The sequence below is a fragment of the Typopeltis vanoorti genome, chromosome 5 (assembly GCF_054136105.1).
Source record: "Typopeltis vanoorti isolate ZY-2024b chromosome 5, IOZ_Tvanoo_1.0, whole genome shotgun sequence".
Taxonomy (NCBI): Eukaryota; Metazoa; Arthropoda; class Arachnida; order Uropygi; family Thelyphonidae; genus Typopeltis; species Typopeltis vanoorti.
The window spans coordinates 143,984,510-144,010,304 of record NC_143553.1 but is presented as its reverse complement, the minus strand read 5'-3'; the positions used below and the strand labels follow the sequence as shown (position 1 = coordinate 144,010,304).

At 35.0% G+C, this 25,795-nt stretch overlaps 1 protein-coding gene across 1 annotated transcript in view; it reads right to left on the bottom strand.

The window, feature by feature from the left end:
• The window catches only part of LOC150106898 (uncharacterized), a 94,928-nt gene extending 69,384 nt beyond the window's left edge, over positions 1–25,544 (bottom strand). The window contains exons 1-3 of the mRNA XM_090393501.1: positions 25,379–25,544; positions 18,585–18,690; positions 11,086–11,759 (exon numbers count right to left, since the gene is read on the bottom strand). Of these exons, the coding sequence (XP_090249627.1) occupies positions 11,086–11,759; positions 18,585–18,679 (769 nt within the window). The 5' untranslated portion in view covers positions 18,680–18,690; positions 25,379–25,544. The remainder of the gene's footprint in view (positions 1–11,085; positions 11,760–18,584; positions 18,691–25,378) is intronic.
• Between the last annotated feature and the right edge of the window lie 251 nt (positions 25,545–25,795).

Genomic DNA, 25,795 nt, shown 5'->3' with positions numbered 1-25,795 from the left:
AGAACAAGTGTTCCACTCGCCCATTCTGTTTAAGTGACCATACCACCTGAGATTAGCTCTGCTAACACCTTCTTGGATGCTGACAATGTCAAGTTCTTTACTAATATCCTCGTTTTTAATATGATATTGCCATTGATGCCATCTGTTCAAGCCTATAATCTTTCTCAGGACTCTCATATCTGCGGTCTCTAGTCTTTGGTCAAGTGTTTTACTTCTGACCCAGCTCTCAGATCCATAAGTTAAAACTGGTTTGAACACTGTCTTGTATACAGCTAATTTAGTGTTCCGACTAATTTCTCTCTTATTCCATATGAATTTATTCAATTGACTTCCCACAATACCAGCTTTACTGATTCTGTTGTCTATTTCTATATTTAATTTACCATCTTCACTAAAAATCGTGCCTAAGTAGCTGAAATATTTTACTTGTTCCATTCACAACACAGTTGACATTTTCAATGATTCTGACTATTTTCATTGTCTTTGTCTTTTTATTGCTGACCTTCATACCATATCTATTACAACAGTTATTCAATTTAGTCAGAGAATCTTGGAGACTTGTAGCGGATTTATTTAGAAGTATAACATCATCTGAATAAAGCAAAGAGGTGACATTAACATCTCCAATTTTGATATCATGTTTAATACAACTTTCCTTCATAATGTGATCCATATAGATAATGAATAACAGAGGGGGTAATGTACATCCTTGTCTCACACCAGATTTAACATTAAACCATCTTCCTGTACTTCCTTCAATTCTAACTGCTGACTTACAACTCAAATAAAGACTAAGTATTGCTTGATATAATGCCCCATTGACACCATATAACTGCAACGTATTGAATAGCTTCTCTCTTGGCACCTTGTCATATGCCTTTTCCAAATTGACAAAACTTAAATACAGATCATTCTTATATTCCCATGCTTTCTCGACTATTTGTAGTAAAGTGAAGATCTGATCCTGACAGCCTCTATTTGGCCTGAATCCAGCTTGTTCTTCACCAAGCTTTTCTTCCACAATTCTTCTCAATCGTTTCTCAAGTATACTTGCATAGATCTTGCCACGAACACTCAGTAAGGAAATACCTCTGTAATTCTCACATTCAGTTTTATTTCCCTTTTTATATATTGGTACTATGAGAGCTCTACTCCAATCATCGGGAATTCGTCCCTCAGTCCAGGCTTTCTGAACTATGCAGTGCAGCCACTGTAAGACTTTTATACCACCATACTTCAGCATTTCTGGTCAAATATCATCTACTCCTGCTGCCTTTCAACATTTCAAGCCTTTGATGGCTTTTTCTAACTTCAAGTATGGATATGTATTCCTGACTGCATGCCTGGTTAGTGTTTTTTTTATCACTGTGCTGTCATCACTGCTTGTTTCATTTAGCAGTTTTTCAAAGTAATTACTCCATACTTCAAGGATAGCTTTTTCTCCTGTTTTCATGTCACCTTTATCATCTCTAACTCCTTTTACAGCACTCTTTCCTCCATTCCTAAGCTTCTTCAACAACCTCCAGAATATTTTGCCACCTTCTTGATATTTATTTTCTATATTCTTGCCAAAGTCCTCCCATGACTTTTGTTTAGCTAGTTTTACACAGTGTTTAGCTTTCTTACGTTTGTCTCTGTATTCTCTAAGAGCACAAGCTGACTTATTTGCCAGGAACTTTTGATATGCTTTCTTCTTTTCCTTCACTGCCTCTTTAACTTCCTTTGTCCATCATGGAGTTATAATTTTTCTATCCTTGCAGAAAACCTCACCACTTGCCTCTCTGGCAGAATCAATCAATGTTTTCTTCAGAGTTTGCCACTGAATCTCTAAGGTTTCATTCCTGTTCTCACACTCTTTCATTTTTTCTTCAATAATCTTTGTGTATTTTAGTCTACAGTTGACATCTGAGAGCTGCTCAACTTTTATTTGCTTTAAAACTTTCTTACATGTTATTCTTTTCAATATGAAATTCAATTTTATTCTGCTCAGGACTAAATAGTGATCACTTCCAACTGCAAATCCTCTGTACACTCTGGTGTCCTGCACCAGAGAGAAAACATCACTATGAAGAATAACATAGTCAATGAGACTTTTCTCTCCATGTGAATTTGTGCACATTTTTATATTGGAACATGGTTGTTAGTAATAACCAGTCTTTCTCCAAATTTTCCCAAAATATTTTTGTATGGTTCACAATCATTTCCTACTCTGCTGTTTAGATCCCCAACAAGGACCTACTTTTCCTTTTTCATTGTGTCAGTTGCTTTTTCTAAAGCCTCAAAAAATTCTTCCACTTCTTTAGTAGAACCTTCTATGGGACCATGGGCACAAATAAGTCTCATTGTCCAGTTCCCCACATATTTGCTCACATCACTCTACTTGACACTGCCTGCCATTCAAGAAGATTAGCCTCGTATTTTGTGTTGAATACTATGGCTACTCCTTCTTTTCCTTGATTGTCATTTCCTGAATATAACATTTTGTATTTATTGCTCAGAAAGATCTCACCAGTTTTTGTCTTTTTAGTTTCAGTCACCCCTATTATGTCGATCTGCTACTTATCTAATTCTTCGGCTAGCTCCATTTCTTTGCTATTCAGGCTTCTTATGTTGATAATACCGATCTTTAACTCTGGTGATGTTGAATTGGGGTGTGTTTTCAGATTTGTTCCAGTAGCTGACTTTTCGCTGTTTGTCCTGGTTCCCTTGTTTAACCGGGCGATGCCCCAGCCGGCATGAAATTTTGTCATGTTGTACCATCATTTTTTTATTTTGGTTTAACAAATAAGAATACAATTTGCCAGCCCATCCTTGTTCATTCAGTATCCAAGTAGATACCCAACAGAGTGCACCACGAGAAGGTGAGGATTGGACATTAGGTCAGAAGCCCTGGTTGGTTCTCCGCATTCCTTTAAAGGCTATGTGGAGGTCTCCTCTCAGTTATACAGCTTTGACCCTTAAGCACCCCCCCCCATACTCAAACATTGTTGCTGTTAAATAGCTCTTGATCAATGCCTCAATCAGCACATCTGCATCCTTTCCACTCGACTCTTCTTTTTTTAATCACCATTCTTGTAGTTACATATATATCCCTTCTTCATAGAAGTTCTAATATGACTGCCACAACTCAGGTAATCGCTTCTTGGTTATCTCAGCAACTGGGGGGAGATTAGACTCTCCATTCACAATCACATCCTCTGATATAATCAGATCTAAGACTCTTAACCCTCATGTGTACTCTGTCACATGTTGCCTAAGATTGTTGTCCCTTAAAAACTTGAGAAATTAATTTTCCTTATTTCCTGCTGTTTCTTCATTCTATTCAACATTGATGTAATAGAAATCATCCATAATAATCATCCTTTACTAGCTAAGCCAAGTTGCCTATACATTTCTTTGTTTCCACCCTCTACATTCCTTTACAATATCCAACCAAATATTTCATTCTGTCAACTTTCACTTCATACTATACTGCTTCAAAACCACTGCTGCTTCCCTCCCCCTTGTATTTCATACTTATGTGGACGTAATTCATCTACTATCGTCAGCGGCACTCCCCATCCTACATGCCTTTCTTACCTCACATATTCTTCTATTTCTATTGCCATGAAGATATCGTTTTCATCCAATCATGTTTTCTTATTCCAACTATTTTTGGGCAAATAAACTCAATCAATACCAATTTCATCTCCCTTATTTCTGATACTTGTCATCTGTAAATAAGCATAGCAATTTATTTCTTGGTCTATAACTAATCCTATCCATGTTGTTCCTTACTTTACTACATTTGCTCCTGTTTGTTCACCTTTACCCTTTGTCCCACATATCCTCCTTAGACTCACCCATTCCCCATGTATTCCAGATCTTTCCATTCCTATGGCTGACCATCCTCTGTACATGCATTCATAACTACTTTCAGAATCCACTCTCCTTACAGTGTGTCTCCCTTACCTGCCCTGTTTTCTTATCCAACTTGCATTCCTGTTCTCACATTCTCGTCTTTCATGATATCATCAGTGTTACCTGGTCTACTCTCCTGCTCTACATTATCTCTGACTTCCATCATCTGCTTTTCCAGATAACTCTCTTCAAACCATTCAAATGCACTCCATCACCCTTTTACAGTTCCATTTATCCCTCAAACTCATCCCACTCATTCACAAACTGCACTCTTTTCTCTTCACCCAATTCTTCTAACATTCCATTCAAGATCTTTGCTACAACTTGTTAATTGTCATACCTGGGCAACACACAAACTACTCTTCTTACCACACTGTTGACTTTTACTCCCCTTGGTAATCTCCTGATATTCTCCTTATCTTGCTAAGGAGAATGTCAGGAGATTCAATCATTTGTTCCAACCACAGGCACTAGCTCCCTCACTTGCTTACTTCTCATATCATATAGAAACTAAAACGGACTTAATAAAAAGATTGGAAACTTGTAACTATAAAAGTGAAGTGGCAAATCATTTTGGATTGGCACAGTCAGCTATAAAGTCAATTTTAAATCAGACATATGCAATGAAAGCAGTTATGCAGAATTGTTTTGATATTATTGAGGCAGCATTTATCAAGAGTAATATTATAAAGAAAGATGGAGAAAAATTTAAATGTGTTGGTAGACGTGGCATATGGTCAATCAAGTGGCAATTCAGATAATTTATTTAATTATTTAAAAGACTAGGAAGACCAAGTAATCACCAAGAAATTCATACCTACCTGTGGATGAAATTTAAAAAATGTACCAAAATTCATAGCGTTGGTCGATTGGTAGAGCCTTTGTTACTAATGGCTCACTCAAAAAGTTAAGCAAGTTTGAGTGTGGTTAGTAGTTGGAAGGGTTCAATCATTCAATGCTGTTGGCACACTTTCCCTCGATGAGTCTTTGGACTCCCTGGAGGTGTCACATAATAATAATATGCATACAGATAAAGCTGCAAATGATCTTCAGACCTCTACAGAATTTCCTGCTCTAGTAGAAGGTGGCTACCCCAAATAAAGAAAAGTGTATGGGGGAAGGGAGGGGGGGGGATTAATATGGATGAAATAGGACAGATTTGGAAGTAGTTGCCTTTTTAAGCTTTTATATCCCCAAGATGAAAGAAAAGTTTCAGATTTTAAAGCAACTACAGACCATATGATCACTCTAATATGTGGAGCAACAGGTGATGTGAAACTTAAACCACTTCTCATTTGTTACTCAGGCTCTTTTAAAGCTAACTGTATACCATACTTTTAGCTAAGAACTGCAGCTAATAAAAAAAACAGTCATTTAAATTATGGAGGAATTACACCATAATAAAAGCAGTATTAGTGATTACTGAGAAATTACAGCCTATTTTCTTAATTCTATATGAAAGAAGGTATGTACCTAGATAGTACAAGAATATGATGGTTTTGAATCTCATGTTTCTGCTATTAAGGAAGCCCATGTGCATATGGCACTGAAATTAACTTCTACTAGGTTGACATATGACAATCAAAAATTATCAGATGGCAGTAGTGAGCTAATAAATGAAAAACTACAAATGATGGTTCAACAATTGATAGAAGAAACCCATACATTTAACAGAAAATGAGTAAGAAATTCTTCCAGAGATACCTTTAATACAGAAGACAGTATTCCAAATGCCTAAATAATGAAGTTGTTGAATATATCTTTGTTGAGCGTTGTATGGCTATACCTGCATGTTTGAGCATTTTTGGTCTTATATTATGTAATTCTGTTGCCTTTCCACATTTTTGATAGCTTTTCTATCTCCAGTACTGAATGTGTACTCATGATATGTTCCTTGTAGATATTTTGTACCATTGTTTAGCTCATTCAATAATTTTTCAAATTAACTACTTTAAATATTCAGAATGGAGAGAAGAGGCTAGGAATAAGAAAAGTCTCATTGACTATGTTATTGTTGATAGTGATGTTTTCTCCCTGGTGCAGGACACCAGAGTGTACAGAGGATTTGAAATTGGAAGTGATCACTATTTAGTCTTGAGCAGGATAAAATCGAATTTCTTTGGACATTAGGTCAGAAGCCCTGGTCGGTTCTCCACATTTCTTTAAAGGCTATGTGGAGGTCTCTCAGTTATACAGCTTTGACCCTTAAGCACCCTGACTATTTGTCTTAAAGTGAAAATCTGATCCTGACAACCTCTGTTTGGCCTGAACCCAGTTTATTTTTCTCCAAGTTTCTCTTCCACAATTTTTCTCAACCTCCTTTCATGTAAATCACCTGTGTAGTTCAGTAGAAGTGGCATGTGCTGTCCATGGCACTAGATGCCCAAGGAAAGAGCACTGCAAGTCCAATTCAAGTCACTGATTAGAGGAAGTTTTACCAAGCCTTTTTTTCGGCCAGTTCCTGAGTTATTCGATCTCTGGCATGGGTAAGCAGGTTTTTTTTCCCCTCAGAAACTCAGGTTTTTCATTCCATAAACTCAAGAAAATCGACCATAGAGCCCACACTATTTTCAGAAAGTAAACATAGCATTAGGATTAGGGACCATAAGATGGCAGCACTTGTCAGCTGCATCTCACCAGATGCCATGTATAATTAGTGATAGTCTTGGTCCAGCTATCTCTGATTGGCTACAGGTGGAGTTGAACTGCCCCCTCAGTCTCCAAAAAAAGATAGGGCTAAAACATCCTCAACTACTCCCTACAGGGGAATAAAGGTGTTGACTGATTTTTTTTTTCAAGTATGCTTGCATAAATCTTATTTGGAACACTTAGTAGAGAAATCCTTCTGCAATTCTTACATTCAGCTTTCTTTTATTTTATTTTTTTAATAGATGGGAACTACAAGAATTGTATTCCAGTCATCTGAAATTAGACCTTACCCTCTGAATTATGTAATGTAGGCTGCTGCAAAACTTTTATACTTCCATATTTAAGCATCTCTGGTTGAATCTCATCTGCTCCAGCTGCCTTTCCAAATTTTAAGTGTTTGATAGTGTTTTCTACCTCAAGTATAGTCCTGTTTGCATTCCTCTTGAAAATTTTTTTTACTACTGTTCTGTCACTGCTTGTTTGGTTTAACAATCGTTCAAAGTAATTATTCTAGACATCCAGGATATCCTCAACTTGTCCTCTTTCTCTAAAAATTAAGATTCCAGATATTAAATAAAAAATTAAGACTCAAAATATTTTATTGCAATCTCTGGAAAGTATTGAAGACTTCATGACATTATATAAAAGACCCATATAAAAGACTAATACTACTAAGGTAGAATTGGAGGAATTTTTTGACGCTTTAGAAAAAGCAACTGACACAATGAAAAAGGAAAAGTTGGCCCTTGTTGGGGATCTAAATAGCAGAGTAGGAAATGATTGTGAGACATACAAAAATATTTTCAGGAAAATTTGGAGAAAAGAGCAAAGCTAATAATAATGACAAATATTTGTTGCATTTCTGCTCAGGACATGGACTGGTTATTACTAACACCATATTCCAACATAAAAATGTGCACAAATTCACATGGAGAGAAGAGGCAAGGAATAAAAAAAGTCTCATTGACTATGTTATTGTTGATAGTGATGTTTTCTGCCTGGTGCAGGACACTAGAGTGTACAGAGGATTTGAAATTGGAAGTGATCACTATTTAGTCTTGAGCAGGATAAAATCGAATTTCATATTGAAAAGAGTGACATGTAAGAAAGTTTTAAAGCGAATAAAAGTTGAGCAGCTCTCAGATGTGAACTGTAGACTAAAATACACAAAGATTATTGAAGAAAAAATGAAAGAGTTTGAGAACAGGAATCCAACCTTGGAGATTCAGTGGCAAACTCTGAAGAAAACATCGATTGATTCTGCCAGAGAGGCATGTGGTGAGGTTGTCTGCAAGGATAAAAAAAAAAAAAAATCAGAACTCCCTGGTGGACACAGGAAGTTAAAGAGGCAGTGAAGGAAAAGAAGAAAGCATATCAAACGTTCCTGTCAAATAAGTCAGCTTGTGCTCTTAGAGAATATAGAGACAAATGCAAGAATGCTAAACACTGTGTAAAACTAGCTAAACAAAAGTCATGGGAGGACTTTGGCAAGAATATAGAAAATAAATATCAAGAAGGTGGCAAAATATTCTGGAGGTTGTTGAAGAAGCTTAAGAATGGAGGAAAGAGTGCTGTAAAAGAAGTTAGAGATGATAGAGGTGACATGAAAACTGGAAAAAAAGATATCCTCAAAGTATGGAGTAATTACTTTGAAAAATTGCTAAATGAAACAAGCAGTGATGAGAGCACAGTGGTAAAAAACACTGACCAGGCATGCAGTCAGAAATACATATCCATAGTTGAAGTAGAAAAAGCCATCAAAGGCTTGAAATGTGGAAAGGCAGCTGGAGTGGATGATATTCAACCAGAAATGCTGAAGTGTGGTATAAGAGTCTTACAGTGGCTGCACTGCATAGTTCAGAAAGCCTGGACAGAGGGACGAATTCCCGATGATTGGAGTAGAGCTCTCATAGTACCCATATATAAAAAGGGAAATAAAACTGAATGTGAGAATTACAGAGGTATTTCCTTACTGAGTGTTCGTGGCAAGATCTATGCAAGTATACTTGAGAAACAGTTGAGAAGAATTGTGGAAGAAAAGCTTGGTGAAGAACAAGCTGGATTCAGGCCAAACAGAGGCTGTCAGGATCAGATCTTCATTTTACGACAAATAGTCGAGAAAGCATGGGAATATAACAAAGATGTGTATTTAGGTTTTGTCGATTTGGAAAAGGCATATGATAAGGTGCCAAGAGAGAAGCTATTCAATACGTTGCAGTTATATGGTGTCAATGGGGCATTATATCAAGCAATACTTAGTCTTTGTTTGAGTTGTAAGTCAGCAGTTAGAATTGAAGGAAGTACAGGAAGATGGTTTAATGTTAAATGTGGTGTGAGACAAGGATGTACATTATCCCCTCTGTTATTCATTATCTATATGGATCACATTATGAAGGAAAGTGGTATTAAACATGATATCAAAATTGGAGATGTTAATGTCAGCTCTTTGCTTTATGCGGATGATGTTATACTTCTAAATAAATCCGCTACAAGTCTGCAAGATTCTCTGACTAAATTGAATAGCTGTTGTAATAGATATGGTAGGAAGGTCAGCAATAAAAAGACAAAGACAATGAAAATAGGCAGAATCATTGAAAATGTCAACTGTGTTGTGAATGGAGAACCTGTGGAACAAGTAAAACATTTCAGCTACTTAGGCACGTTTTTTACTGAAGATGGTAAATTAAATATAGAAATAGACAACAGAATCAGCAAAGCTGGTATTGTGGGAAGTCAATTGAATAAATTAATATGGAATAAGAGAGAAATTAATTAGAACACTAAATTAGCTGTACACAAGACAATGTTCAAACCAGTTTTAACTTATGGATCTGAGAGCTGGGTGAGAAGTAAAACACTTGACCAAAGACTAGAGACCGCAGATATGAGAGTCCTTAGAAAGATTATAGGCATGAACAGATGGCATCAATGGCAATATCATAATAAAAACGAGGATATTAGGAAAGAACTTGACATTGTCAGCATCCAGGAATGCGCTAGCAGAGCTAATCTCAGGTGGTATGGTCACCTAAACAGAACGGGCGAGGAAAGATTAGCAAAACAAGTGTTCTCTGCCAGGTTGGCAGGAAAACGACCCAGAGGAAGACCAAGATATAGGTGGATTGATACGGTACAAAGTGCCTTAGATGATAGAAATATAAGATCTGATAATTTTGGAGTCTTGACAAGTAACAGACTAATTTGGAGGAAAATTGTAGATAGGAAGTTAGTAATGATATAATTTTTTCATGTAGTACTATCATATCCTGTACACCCCTTGTGGGTACATGGCAGGAATTTGATGATGATGATGATGATATCATTATCCATTTAATCTAGCATAGCATGAAGGAATACTGAATATGTCTTTGTCTTTCAAGTTAAGATTTTTTTTTTTTTAAATCTTTAAAGTGAACAGAAGTTTTAATAAAGGAAGAAAAGCTGGATGGATCAGATAGAAGTGATTTTGTTAATTGTTTAGTAACTTTGTAGGTAGTTTAGTATGCAACTAATATGATTGCCGCAAAAGTATTCCCATCCCTTATATCAAGAGTACATCTAAAAAGATAGTTAAAGTTCTTTACAAATATATTCTCCATGCACTTGCACACCCTGGAGTGCATAAAATGTCTTGTGTCTGCAAATTAACCTACTATGAATAGAGTGATAGAGTTGTTAACATCTTACCTTGAAGAACATTAAAATTACATCTACAATCATCTGGATGGCAAGTCAGGTTTAATGGACTATGTTCTGGGTATTCCTTCACACAGAATTAAATCAAAGAAGACAACTATGCATAGAAGTCAAACACTCCCAAGACTTTTTCTGGATTCAGCATCAACTATAAAACTCCCCTAACCTTAATAAGCATGGCTGCATTAATATGCCAAAGATCTGGGAAAAAGTCACTGTAAAACCACATTTAGACCCATTTCCCTTGGTAAGACTTCCTTTTCAGTTGCAAGTTGAATTATTTCTACAACAACCTGAGTGCTATATGCATTACCATATTTGTAATTTGCACTCTGATGTTCATTCCGAAAACAGTCGCTCAGACTTATGGCGATTTCTGTGCAGCACAAAATTGTTGGAAATTCAGTAAAATATTAGTAAGTACATATTTATATAAATTATTAATTTATATAAATTAATATTTTTTAATAATTTATATAAATTAATAAATTAAATTAATATATTAAGAAATAAATTATTAATTTATTTCTTCTGGTGTTTATGCTGAAGCATTGTCATGAGTAACCAACACCCAAGCCTATCTATATATAAGATTTATATGTATAAGATTTATGGAGCATATGATATATTCAGAATTTTTTGTTGCACACAAGAGCAATTTCATATTTTGAAGGTGGTTAACCCCATTTCTAAAAATAAACCTAACATGAAATCAGAACTTCAATATTAAACAGGATTATCAAATAAACATTCTCCAAAGTAAAGTACATGACCTGGTTTTTATATAAAGTGCTTTCATCATTCAAATTACAAAAACAAATTATCAGTATGATTACCTACCAATTGTATGTGTTCTGCACACTGAAATGAACACAAATGACACCAGGGTATTCCAGAGAAGAGCAAATATACAAAATATTACTCTAGATATAAAAAGAATTTTGCAGACTACTGCATGCAGCTCAAGTTCTTCACAGCTTGCATCTTCAAATATAGGAAGAGCATCCAAAATATTCACAATGATAAATAACAATCCCAAAATGAAGACCAAAATTGCAGCATTTATCTTGAAAAATGTTCGGGCATGCATACGTATATCTTTTAAAAAACGAGGATGTCGAAAAAGGCGTCCACTAAGAGATTTTGCATAAAATCCAAATGCACACCAGGTGTAAACTAAAAATATGCTTACAGTTCCATTAGGAATATCTTGTTCTGTTTGTGCAGACATGATATCATAGATGACATACCACGTATGACTTACAGCATATGTTAATGCAGATGCAAAAGCCAGAACATGAAGTATAGTGCCAAGAACAGGTTTCTCGTTACTGTGTAAAGGAATACCATTACACTTTGCAATGATGTACCAAGCCCAAAATGGAACATGCCTTGACTGCCTTCTAGATGATGTTTGATCAGTTTTCAATGTTTCCAAAAAGGATTTCAATTTAGTGTCCATCTTGCAAGACTCATAAAAATGGCATGAACCAGAATGATCAGTATGATTCCTCCTGAAAGAAAATTCACATAAATCATACAAAATATAACTATTAGTAAATGACAATTTCACAACCAAAAATTTTTAATAAAAATTATTTACAAATGCAAAATACCTTTATATTTTTAAAATAAAATCTTTAATATGCTACTTATCTGTCATTTACTTATGTCACTGATGTTATTAATGCAATGTCGTGAATGTGTCAAATATAAAAGATATCCAACAGACTGTATGAAGCTTACTTTTATAATATGAAACTAGTAAAGAATTATTAATGACAAAAAAAAACTCATTATATTTAAGAAAAGAAATCCAAAATCTGAATTATTTAATAATTTATACATGGTTATTCATTAAATTTGTGACTTTGTAGTAATATGAAAGTATCTTAATAAGCAAAGTCCAGTAAGCTATTATATAAGGGACAGACTGCTGACTAAGGTCAATGGAATAACTACCATCCTAAAACCATAAAGCAATACTTAAAAATAAACAGTTCCCATCATGAAACATCTTTCTACACATGAATTCACAAAGTAATTAAATTTTTACCATTTTAGTATAATCAATGATGAAAAGATTCCTGGATCATTCAGACACCACTAAATCAATAGTAACTGCATTATTTGTAGCTCATTATCAATGGCTATTGTTCTCTAGTTTAAGATATGTAATTAAAAAAATTTTAAAACTGACAATCATGCCACTTCAATTTCCTTAGAATATAAGCATTTAAAATTTAAGAACCATGACAAAACAGGACACAGAGGAAACTATAAGAAATATGCTGGAACATCATCCCACATAATGAAGTATAATAATAATGTTGTGATGTGCAGACTGAGTGATAATACCTGCAATTCCTTAAATTAGCTACAAGATTTCTTTAATCTTTTTCAATTATACTGGACACAAACACACATTCTTAAAAAAAGTCACAAGGATAAGCTGAAAAATAATGTCTGCTGACATAAAATTCTAATGTCTTTGATCAATATTAAGATATACATGGTGAGACATATCCCAATACTATCAATTTTTGAAATAAACCAGCAAAGTTCGCTTACAGAAACAATACAGAAAAGTCAATTAAGGTTTTAATTCTCCCTCACTTATGCTCAGTGCTCTTACTCTCACAGACCAACTAATGGAAACAGAGAAAGCTAAATTGCTATATTCTGTGCCAACTGGTGAATGTCATGTATCATGGACATAGACTATTTTCATGAGCTGTTATATGCAGCTCATGAAAATAGTTTTTTGAATATATTTTCCTATTTATATCTAAATTATGATGAATATATCAGACTTTCTTAAAAAAACAACTGAAATGTTAGATAATTTTTAATTTTGTTTGGACAATAAAACAAAAAAGTGATTTAAAAAAATGCAAGAACAAGCTGTTTTAAATATTTTACTATATTTTCAATAGCTATATTGAAGGGATAATAAGAACTGAATCTGTAGCCCACAGTTTAGTATCACCATTCAACAGACTATGAAAAAAAAAAAAAAAAAAGAAGACTGTTGAATCTGTTTTCTCTTATCACATTGGAAGATCATGCTATAATTATAAAACTGTTACTATGCACACATCTTCACTAGGCACAAAAACCAACTGATTCCAATAGTAAATAATATTTTTAAAAATTCAATACTTTTAATTATCTGATATTTGTATATTAGTGTTAATTTATGGCAGTTTTCTATGAAAGTGCATTATTGAGATCAACAGATGTCAACAAGATTCATATCACGAGATTGTTATACAAGAACAAATGGGAATGAATATCAGAGTTCCATGTGGTATCTTGTCAAACATCTTTGCAAAATCCAGTAGTATAATCATATAGTCATTCCCTTTATTGAACTCAGCTGCGCTGTTCCTACAAAGTATCGTATTCTTATTAATCTATTCTGTCTTTGAGAAACTTTTCCAATATCTTTACCAGTGGTACTGATTGGTCAATTCAAAAAATATACTAATTTTTCATGAAAATTGTACCATAAAAATTAAAACTGACATCTTTGAAACACTGACAAATTTGCAAATATGAATGCTTGATGAAGAAGGAGCAGGTGAGAGGTTGCAAGCACCTGTCCGATTGGAAACTTTATGAGACAGCCTAGTGTGAACATATTAGCTTGATAAGAAGAAGGTGAGCTATAGATGATGGACATGAGTGAAAGTAGAGTCCTGGGGTACTTTAGCACTGATGAAGAAATCAGAAGAAAGGAAGCCATTCCACATAGCATGTTGAAAATATGCAATAAACAATCAGAGAGGATATTGGCAATCCAACAACAAATAATGGAAGGAAAAAATATAATAATGAAATGACTAGGCTATACCCAATCAAATGCCCCGGAAATAAAGATCAACCACAAATCTAAGTCTTGTATTTGAAAGAGAGAGAGAGAGATACTATTAGGAGATCTGCTATGGACTGAGATAATCATATTATCCAGTCTGTGGATAATTCTCACTGGTAGATCTCCAGGTGATGAAATGACTCTCAATGACCATTATTTTCAAGGATACTAAGGTGAGGGAAATGAGATGGCTTTTACTACCCTTTTTTTATGGAATGAACTGAATATAGGCTTGCTTAAATGTTGCAGAGTGGATACAAAATGTATAAAATATTATAAAGTTATAGAACAGGTGCTAATTTGTTAATTCCAGAATACAAATAAAGGAATATGATCAAAACTAGATGGTACTGGTATCCATGCTACTATGGATTCTTCTATCCTATCTTATTGGTAAAACACTAGAAGGCATGCAGCAAGCAGTTCTTGATAAAGAACAAGGATTTCAGGTGGTCACTTATCATTTGATGATGTTACAACAGCTATCTGAAAGTGAGAAATGTAGTAACATGGAAGGAAAGAAGCGTCACCTAATGATGTTAACAAGGCTCTAAAAAGTACAACTACCATGTAAGATTATTAATTTGGCATGGATGCTTAGTTGTAGTTTTGTTTAGGATAATTAACTAACAAACCTTACTTAATAATATTAAACCAGTATTTTGACTTTGTGGGCACAAAGATATAAACTGAACATCAAACACCAGCAGAAAGGCAAACTAAGGCAATGTAAGAGGGAAGGATCCTAAAGTGATAACTGGCATCCACTATGGGTACAGGTGATAGGATCTTGCTTATTCAGCTGAAGGTCTCAAGATGATAGTTTCACAGATTTTTCATGTTTTTTTTTTCTTCTCCCAACTGTAAGGGATCCTTTACATCCAGGCCACCTCAGAAAAAATTCCATGCATTCTTAAAAGATCAATACAAACTTCCTTTAAGTCATAACAAAAATCAGCCACCCTTATCTGCTCACCAAAAGATCCTCTTCACCATCTAGATTATCTTGGTATCTACAGTATTCCTTGTTTTTGCAAACATACTTGGGAGAAACTTGAACAGCCAACATCTGAGCAAATGAACACACTAATGTACAACTGGAATATGTACAACATTCTCTGAATTTAAATAAATATGGCTGCCTTGCCTTAACAAAAATCTGGGACTATCATCTTGAGACCACGGATGAAAAAACAAGATCTCATCATCATGAGTTGGAATCCTGCCTTTTTAACAATCAGTATTTCTGCCTTTTACATTTCTGTTAGTGTGTACGTATACGTTCATAGCTTTGTGCTCATGAAGATGCCTTGGTAATGAAATATCGATCTAATAACTTCTTAACTAAATAAAGTTAGTTAATTGTTATCCCTAGATATATGTTTTTTTTTTCCTCAAAATAATAACAAGAGCTCAACTGCTAATGAGTGGGAGACAAGTTTCAGCCTTTTCAAAGTTGGATGTGGATCTGTTGATAGTTATTAGACAGCTGTTTGCAAGCTACTAAGTTTTAGTGTGAAGCCAGAGTTTTAGTCTCAAGCTATTTGTGACATGCAGAATTTTTAGTTAAACTGTCATGATACACTTTTAAAGAGCCAAGGCTTGGATAGCAGTCACAAATTATGAGTACAATGGAAAAAAGGCCTTCATTTCATTATAAATTATTTCAGTTATTTGGTTGAAACAGGTATCTGGATTAGTAAAGCAAAACTAATAATTGATCAAAGAAAAGGAGCAAAAGTAATGCAAGTCGTGGTTTCACCGCAGTATCAAAGGATATGTGACAGAATGGAAGAGAAGGTGAAGGATGTTCTGCAGAAAGGAAACCTGAAAATATTTCTGGTTTGGGTTACTAAGAGGAGAGCTGACATCCATATTATATACATACATATTTTATGTGACTTCCATCCATGAACAGTTGGTTGTAAACCTATAGTACATTTAAGGATTTTTACATTAAATTTTCTTTTCAATTTTTTAATTAAATTTCAATTTCCTTATGTGTACTCTCAAGGGGTGTCCACCAGCTTTGCCTTATCCATCTTCTACTCTTTTTGGCTGCAATTCATCTGCTATCATCAGCAATAACCTCATCCTATTTTCTCTATCCTCCCTGAAAAGATTATACCTCTCACATTCTATCCCTGTAACATCATCTGTAGTCAGCCAAGTCTCACTAATACGTATAACTTTTGGCAAGTTTGCACCAACTAATGCCAAAATCTCCTTTTTCTCATTCCCAATACTTCTGGCATTAGTATACATAAACTGTAATATCTCCTTAAGCTCCCAACTACCTTTATACCTTGTACTCACTACCTATTCAATTTTGTACCTTGAGACTAGATTCCACATTTTTTGGTTATTCTCACATTCACTCACAGGTGCCTGCACATACACTGGCCTATATTCACCCTAAATAATTCTAGTTTTCTTGACTTTGCATTTTCACATACTCAGTGAACAATGCTTTCTCAAGACACCTTACTCCAAATCCATTTAAATGCAATCCATCAGCATTATACAAGTCTCTCAAATCTATCAAATTCAGTCCAGAGGTCTACAGTTCCTTTACCATCCCTTTTGCACAACTTGCCTCCATAGCATAGCAGATTTACAGTCATGCTCTCTCTCTTCTTTACCCCTTCTCCTAATATCTCTTTCATATCTTCTCTCATACAATATTTTTCACCTTTCAAATCATTAGTTCCAGCCAAAACAATTAATTTTTTCACCTTACCTTTTCATATCATGACAGCTTTGCTGATACTAATTTTTGTATCAAGGAAACAAGATTTAGTCATGCTCTCATTAAATACTAGTCTTATTATATAATCACCATAAAAATCTTTCTCCTTTATTTTCTTTTACTCTTCTCTCATTCAGTCATGCATTCCCATTTCTTATATCATACTTGTTGCTTCTTTCTCTCTCTCAGCTCCACCAATCACTTGATGTTTCTGCAATTATTTGATCTTATGCACCATAATAGGTTCATAATACATCTCTATCATTAGACACTTACTTACTAGAGCAGCTTGAACAAAAGATTCTACATCTGCTTCTTCTGTATGTTTTATGTTGCCTATATACTTTCACTTGGCCACATCATCATCTGCTTAAGGCGTGAAATTCAATGCATGTCATAGCCAAGTGATATGGGACAATTAATTCTATTCACATAATCTGCTTTGTCTGTCAACTGTGAATATTCAATGCCCACTTTGTCTTGTATAATGAAAAACCCTTCCACCAGTGTGAGACCAGTAAATTCAACTTCAGTTGAAAACCTTCAATACAGGTTCTTCATGTGCTAAACATGATTCAAACAAGTTATAGTTATTTCCAACTAAAGAATATTGTTGTTGCCAACTGAGCTAGAAACAACTGGCCATAATGCACAGACAATTTTGAAACCTTTTTTGATCTGAATGAATAGTCAACACAATAATTAAGTGGACATTAATGTAAGTCATGATGATCGAGTTGGAGAAAAGCAAACTGACTGAAGATAGCTTTCCAAGAGATCATATCCATTATGAAAAAAAAACAGGATTATCGACTCTTATCCATTCACCAAAATCATTTCAATCACTGGAATTTCAAGTATCCAATTATTATTAATACATGCCAAACAAAGGAGTCCAAGAACTCATTGCAGAGCACACTCCACCATCTATCCTACTACTAATCCTCCAATTACAAACAATTTGGCTGTTACCACTAATTAATTTTCCAATAACATACAATACCATCTACTGCTCCAAACAATATTTTTTTCTCTAAATTGATTGTGTGTTTTCACAGACAATTTGCTTGTATGCAAGATGAAAAACCCGAGTCTCTGGGAGAAAAAAATCCTGCTACCTCCATATGAGATCAGCTAATTCATCTTCAATTGAAAAAGCCCATGTGAAAATTCCTCTTGTTGCGATGAGAACTGAGCTCAGGTCTTTTCAATCAAAGGATGCAATGTCCCATTGTTCTTCCAATTGCATTACAGCAGTGCTTACTATCGTAATCTTAATTCTTTTTTTTTTTTTTTTTAATCTATCCTAGGTTCTCCAATATTATAACTCTCCTTATCTTATTAGCTGTAGTTCTGGTTACTATAATATGATGGAATTATGTATTAATTACTTTTTGACTGGCTAATGTACTACTGTTACTATTAATTTTTTTTTTTTTTTTTTGGTATTACCAATATTATCAAATCAGAAATAATTCCTGCATTTTTTTTTTTATTTAATGTTTTTTTGTTTCACAAGGTTTCATATAAACTGGTAAATAGCATTTGAGCAAGGTCCATCAGCTATTACTAAGATACATCTTACTGTTAACAAGAAAAGATCACATAAAATTCATTAAAAAAAAAAAGAGTTCAATCGAATCATTTTATTAAGAAACTAATATTCCGAATTTTTGTAAATATACTACAACACATAGACACAACAATACTTACATTATATTTTGTGATGAACTTAGGTCTTCTACTGGACTGGCCATCTTAAATGATGCATCTTTTGTTTTCACCTGGTTGTTTTGTTTTGCTTCCATTTGTTTCTAAACTATGTATATAAAAACCATTAATTAATTAATGGTGTTAAGGCATAAATACAAACATCATTGAAACAAAAGTAATACTATAATATATAAATACTACATGATAAATGTTTACATAATTCAATCAAGAACAAAATTGCTCTGATTCTTTATATGCTATTATCTGAGGCTTCAAGGGAGTGGAGTCAAAGACTCATCAAGAGAGGAGGCCATGCATCATCCATTTGGGTTTACAGTGATACTGCTGGACCTGGCTAAGGCCTTTGACAGGATACAACATGGAAGTCTAATCCGTAAACTGCAATATATGGGAATGGATATAGGGTTGGTGAGATGGATAGGAGGGTGGTTGATGGAGAGATACAAGAGAGTAGTTTACTCAGGAGTAGAGTCCAAAAGACGGCCTGTGACTAGTGGTGTGCCGCAGGGGTCTGTTCTTGGACCACTGCTGTTTAATTTGTTCATTAATGATATAGGGAAGGATCTGAAAGGAACGGTTCATTTGTTCGCTGATGATGCTAAGTTGGGTAGGGCAATAGTGAATGCAGAAGATGTCAAAATTTTGCAGGATGATTTGGATAGATTGGAGGTCTGCGCTAAGGAGAATGGATGTCAATTTAATGTGGCAAAATGTAAGGTTATGCATTTTGGGGTGAAAAGCTGCAGTATATCACATTGGTGAAACTTGGGAGTGTTGGTGGACAGGGAGTTGAAGTTTAGGGGACACATCATAAAAGTGGCTAAATCAGCTCATCAAATCACTTGGATGCTGAAGAATACTTGGACAAGCAGAGATTAAGCAAGTTATTGTTCCTCTGTATCGAGCCTTGATAAGATCCCATCTTGATTACTGTGCCCAGATCTGGTTACCTAGGTTTCTTCTTGATGGGGAGGAGGTTGAGAGGATCCAGAGGCAAGTGACCAAGATGATAGCAGGTTTATTGAATAAACCTTATGAAAACAGGTTGAAGATTTGTGGGTTGCAGAAATTGGTTGATAGGCAGAAAAGGGGAGATATGATTGAGACATTCAAATTGCTGAAGGGTTTCTATAGGATTAATTCAGAGGATATTTGTGAGAACAGGACTGGTGATGGGAGGACTTGGGGCCATCCATTTAAGCTGGGTTTTTTTACTTTTAGAGTAGTAAATGAGCTGCCTGAGTCTGTTGTGGGTGGTATGACAGTGAATGAGTTCAAGGCAAAGTATGATAGATACTGTGTGGATGTCAAATAGTTGTGATGGACATGATGTTTAGGGCCTCCCTTGAGGAGTCTAAGCACTCCTTGGAGTCGCCCATAATAATAATAATACATCAGCTGTCATATGTTTTATGAAACTCATTCACACTAGGTGACCTCACGACTTGAACAGGCAAACTATTCCATTCACTGACTGCTCTGAGAGAAACATCTAGCTCTTACCCCTTTTCCAACAACACAGAAACTTCACTTCCACTTTCCATATAACAAAAAATTTCACTATATGATATCCTATAACACCCATTCAGAAGTTTCTATCATATCATTCCACTTTCTCAGGTTTATCAGTAATAATAAAATTAGTGCTCCTCTGTAGAAAAAAGTAAGGCCTTCATTTTTGGGCAGGTTAAATTCAGAGGTGGAGGCTTGGACCAGGAAAGAAATTGCACTATTTGAAAATGAAGATGTTTAGCTATATCTGAAGAAATATCAGGAAATGTTCTCTTAGATGAAACATGTGACTTCCTCAAGCAAGCCTTTCTGGTGGATATTGTTTGCCTATTTCACTTTGTTCCAGAATAAGCTTTACCAACAAACTGAAGGTATACAGCAATGAGTAGTCCTCTTTTTCTGACCTTGTTAACTACTTCATGGAACAATTTGAACAATAGACACTGAATAGCATCTTTCCTAAATTGTCCTTATGGCACAGATATGTGGATGATATCCTTGCAGTTTGGCATGGTTCCCTTATAGATATACAAGAGTTTGTCAATAAGATCAACAGTTTCCACCATCATATCTAGTTCACTCTTGATGCAGAAAAGGATAATGATTGCCTTTTTAGATCTCCTTCTGCTTCAACCAGATGATAGCCTTCATTTCTCAGTTTTTAGAAAGAAAACCCACACCAGACTTTGCATCCATGCTTTCATACCACCATACTTGTCAAAAATCTGGCACAACTGATGTATTAGACTGATACATCAAGTTCACTCTCTCTCTCTCTCTGCTGTACTGAAATGATCTCTCAGGAAATAAATTACATCAAGTCCACCTTGATGTAATTAGCGGTGTTGTGGGGACAAATGACTCAGTTTGTAAAAAAAAAATGTTGATAGACTTAAGGAAGTTGTTGCAGCAGATAAAGGATAATAGTGTTTTTGGAAAAGTTGCCCAGATATACAGTTTTCTTCAGTGATGAGACCTGGTTTCACCTCAATGGGTAAGTGAAAAGTCAAAACAACAGTATATTTGGTCATGTGAAAATAAACATGCTTTTCATGAAAACTTTTGCATTCTCAAAAAATTGGAGTTTGGTATGCAATATCATATCATCATATAGTTGGACCCATTTTCTTTGAAACAACGGTGAAATAGGTCCATCTACTAAGACATCATTACACAGTTTGTGGCACTCCTTGATGTCAGTGAATGCCACTGTTGGCTCCAGCAAGACAGTGTAACGTGCCACACAATGAACAGTACCATACATTTTCTGCAAGAATTTTTCAGTGACTGTCTCATCTCGAAAGAATTGTGGTCTCCAAGATCACAAGATTTTTTTTTTTTTCTTCCTTTGGGGTATCTCAAAGGCATTGTTTATCAGAATAATCCTTACATACTGGATGAACTAAAAATGAACATTTCAACAGTGATTGAAAACATCACTGTGCAGGTGCTTCACAAGACAGCATCAAGCCTAGTAAAAAGAGCATGAGTTTGCATTCACAAAGGAACAGGCCACTTTCAACATATGTTATAATCAGATTCCTATTCTTCTTTTGTTATAAAGATTTGACAACCTGTATTTGTAGTTGTTTTACTTGTAATTAATCTCAAAACAGATGTGTGTTATTTCTGGATTGCACAGCTTTACAATCACCTTGTAGTATACCACTTCACAAGCATGGTTGGCTGCAGTGTAGTCAAGGTGTTGGAGAGATTGATTAGGAATAGAATACAATGTTGGGTTGATGGATATAGTATTCTTTATGATGATCAGCATGAATCTGTAAAGAGTGGATCTTGTTTAAGCAATTTACTTGCGTTTTATTACAAGGTGACAAGTGTGTTAGATTAGAGAGAATCATATACAGTGATATTCTTAGACTTTGTAACAGTGTTTGATAGTTGATGTACAAGCTGCAGATGATGTGAATATAGAGCATATTGGTTAGAATGGATTAGAGACTGGCTCTCTGAATACCAGCAAGTTGTGTATGATGAAGCAGTGTCTCAAAAAAGGAAGGTAACCAGTGGCATGCCCCATGGTTCTGTTTTGGGCCCCTGCTGTTTAACTTATTTGTAAATAATATTATCATGTGAACTGACTGGGGATCTTTAATTGTTTGCCGATGATACAAAGTTGGGAAAGAAATATAAGGCTATATACTGTATTGACAGTGCTGTACTGCAGGAAGTGGATGAGATTCAAGATTTGGGAGTGATGGTTGACAGCAGACTGAAGTTTAGAGGACATATTGCAATTACTGCACATCATGATGCCACTATGATATGAAGTACTCTGACATATAAGGATAAGGAGGTGGTTGTGCCATTGTATAAATGCAATGGTCAGACCACACTTGGACTATTGTGCTCACATTTGATTACCTGGTTTTCAATATGATATAGAAACATTGAAGTGGGTCCAGAAAAGAGTGACTAAGACAATATCAGGACTCTGGAAAGCTGGCTGTGGAGAAAGGTTGAAGAAATGTAGATTGTAGTTTGGTAGATAGGAGGAAAAGAGGTGATATGATAGAGATCTATATCACTATCATTGAAGTCTCACATGATAATTGTTTGACCTGCACTCATTGTGCTAATCTGCTGATGCATGTTGTTGACATCTCCTTCTCTGAACCTCTAGGTTCTATAGCAAGTCATTCCTGCACTCACACTCATTTGTCCTGGGGTGTCTACAAACATGCTTGATTGCTTCCCTCCTAATATCTCTAGCTTCCATGATTTTGCACTTCCACAGTCTCACTGAACAACACTTTCTCAATGTATCTAACTCCAAATCCATTTAAGCAGTCCATCAGGCATATATGGCTCCTTACACAGTGTAGTGAATTTGAATGTTCATCAAATTCACTCCACACATCCATAAACTGCATACCATTCCTCCTGCACAATTTTCTCATTGACAATCATGGCCCTTCTTAATTCTGTCCTATCATAATAAGGCAGCAGAATCACAATTTTTCTTTCTCTTCATTTTTGCTCCACCTAACAACTCTTTCATACCTTCTCTCAAGTTTCAAATCATTTGTGCCTGCCAAAACAATTAACTTGTTCACTTCATTCTTCTGCAAACTTAAAACTTAACTAACATCCTTTATCTTCAACACCTGAAAAACATGCTTTTGTCACTTGTTTGAGTCACTTGATGTTGAGGAAGACATTGATCACAAGAGATAAAAGTGTGGTGGTTCCACTGCATAAAGATTTGATCAGACCACATCTGGATTTCTCTGCTCAGATCTGGTCACTGAGATTTGAAGGAGATGAAGTCACCTTGGAATGGGTGCAATGACAGATAAAAATTATATGACTATAAGGGTAAGAAGTAAGTTTTTTGTATAGAGACTGGTAAGAGCATGGAATGCATTACCTGAGAAGGTGGTGAATGTGGATACAGTGAATGAGTTTAAGGAGTGGTATAATACTTTGTGTTGACCTCCCATGATAAGGCTTGTGACTCCATGGAGGTCAGGAAAACAATAATAATAATATAACACTGCATAATTTCAACTCAAACTTAGAATATTGTTCTTGCATCTGGGATAATGCACCAAAAACCTTCCTACAAATGTTTGATCCATAAGAGGGTCAAATTAATTGGTGAATCTTTGCTCACAGACTCACTTTCTTGTAAACATTCTGTTTCTGCCTTATATCTCTACTATGCCTATTTTTCCTTGGCAGTCTGCTGAACTGACTACCACCATTCCTCCACTTTCTTTCCTTTAAACTTGTATACAAGCAACTACTGGTCAACATTTGTTCACTGTCCAATTTGAAACTTAAACCAACTTCTAATCTTTGGAACAGTCTTCCTCGTGGCATTTTCTCATCAACTAAAATCTCTGGTAAGTTTTCAACAAGTTTTTTTCTTAATTGCTTGCCAATACATGGCACTGACTAGATTTTCATATCTTCCTTGGTCCAGTTGATAATAATTAAAATCCTTTAACACACACCTTTTATTTCCAAAAGTAGTAGGCAGATTTCTTACAGCACTATCTACCTTTTGGAAATCAGTAGATAGACAGTCTGAACCCTTAGTCTTCACTGACAGTTGAATTCATGGTTGCCAAAATCTAACAGCTATTATTGTGTGAAACAGTAAATGAGCTTTATGATAAGAGAGCTTTTTGAGTTAAAAGCTTAAAAATCTAAGTTTCTTAAAGGAAAACTCTACTAAGCATGAATACTAGCCTAGGCTAGCATGAATACTAGCCTAGGAACCTTTTCTAAACAGAAAAACGGTCTTACAGAATGACACATACTTCATCAACTACACTCACTCATTGACTGATGTGGAGAATGATTGTTGGTTAGAGTATAGCTGGGTGGGAGAAGTGCTGTGCACATCTGCAACTAATGTGTAGAAGAAACGTGTCACCCCAGGGAGCATTGCAGGGTTGAATTAAACAAAATGGTTAAGGGCACTGACAATTCTTTTGCTGCTTCACATAAGACCCAAGCTGGTATACCATCCAATCCCACAGATGTATTCACATTAAGGTTCTGTAATATACTATTTACCTCCATTTCATTCACCTCAATTCCTGTATAAGCCATTGGTTCCTTCATTCCTGCAATATCACGGCCTGGATGACATACTCTTGCAAAGTGCTTGCTTAGTAAGTCTACTATTTCAACTGATTCAGTTACCTCCCTACCATCGGCATTCCTTAAAATCATTATGCCGTATACATTTTTTCTTTTACTCATCAATTTTACACAGATTAAGTAATAAAGACAACATTGATACTGAAAGTACGTCCTCACTTCTTACGAATGGCAGTACTATGAAAAACAAAGGAGTGCTTGTCACCCATCAATAAAGAAGTTCTTTACAGTGCAAGCATATCACTAACTAAACAGTGAATTGGAATTTCATCCTTAAAAACATCAGACACCCAACAGAGAGCCTATACTTCTTTAAAAAAGTTTGTATAATTTATAAAAAATTATAACTTTATTTCAATTGGGAATTTTAGTTTCTAATTTAGAATATCTTTCATTGCAGAACAAGAATAATATAAATGCGAAGATTTATCTGTGATGACAAAACGATCTAGAATATTCTAGGGATATCAGTCAATGACAGAACATCCTCAATTGAGGTAGTAATATAGCTAATGTGAGAGAACCTTAAACATAAAATTTACAATAATTACGAATTTAAATTTAGCTAATCATAGGAAACTATATACTGCAACATTCCTGACCGTTAAGTGGTAATTCGATCATACCGTTTATTTAAACACTGTAAACAAAATACCCTAAAGCATAAAAGTCATTTTAAGAATGCGCTAACATTCTGGCCGACTCAAGATGTCAAGTTGAGAATTTCAGTTTTTTAAACTCGGGTTAAAATTATCTTCAGAGACAAAATATTTCACAGTTGGTTACCCTCGGCTCATGATTTACTTTACTTTCTTATTCTGTAAAACAAACATTAAAACCATTTCAAACACCACCTATCACAATAATACTCAAAACACTACATACTTAACAACTGACAGAAGTATGCAGATACATATAAAATTAATTTTGGTATTTTTTTAAAGAAGATAGACCGATTTTTAATATTTAAGATATTTAAAAATATGATACTGGATGAAAAAAAAATGCAAATGATTTTTTCTCTCTCTTAATCTGTTTCACCA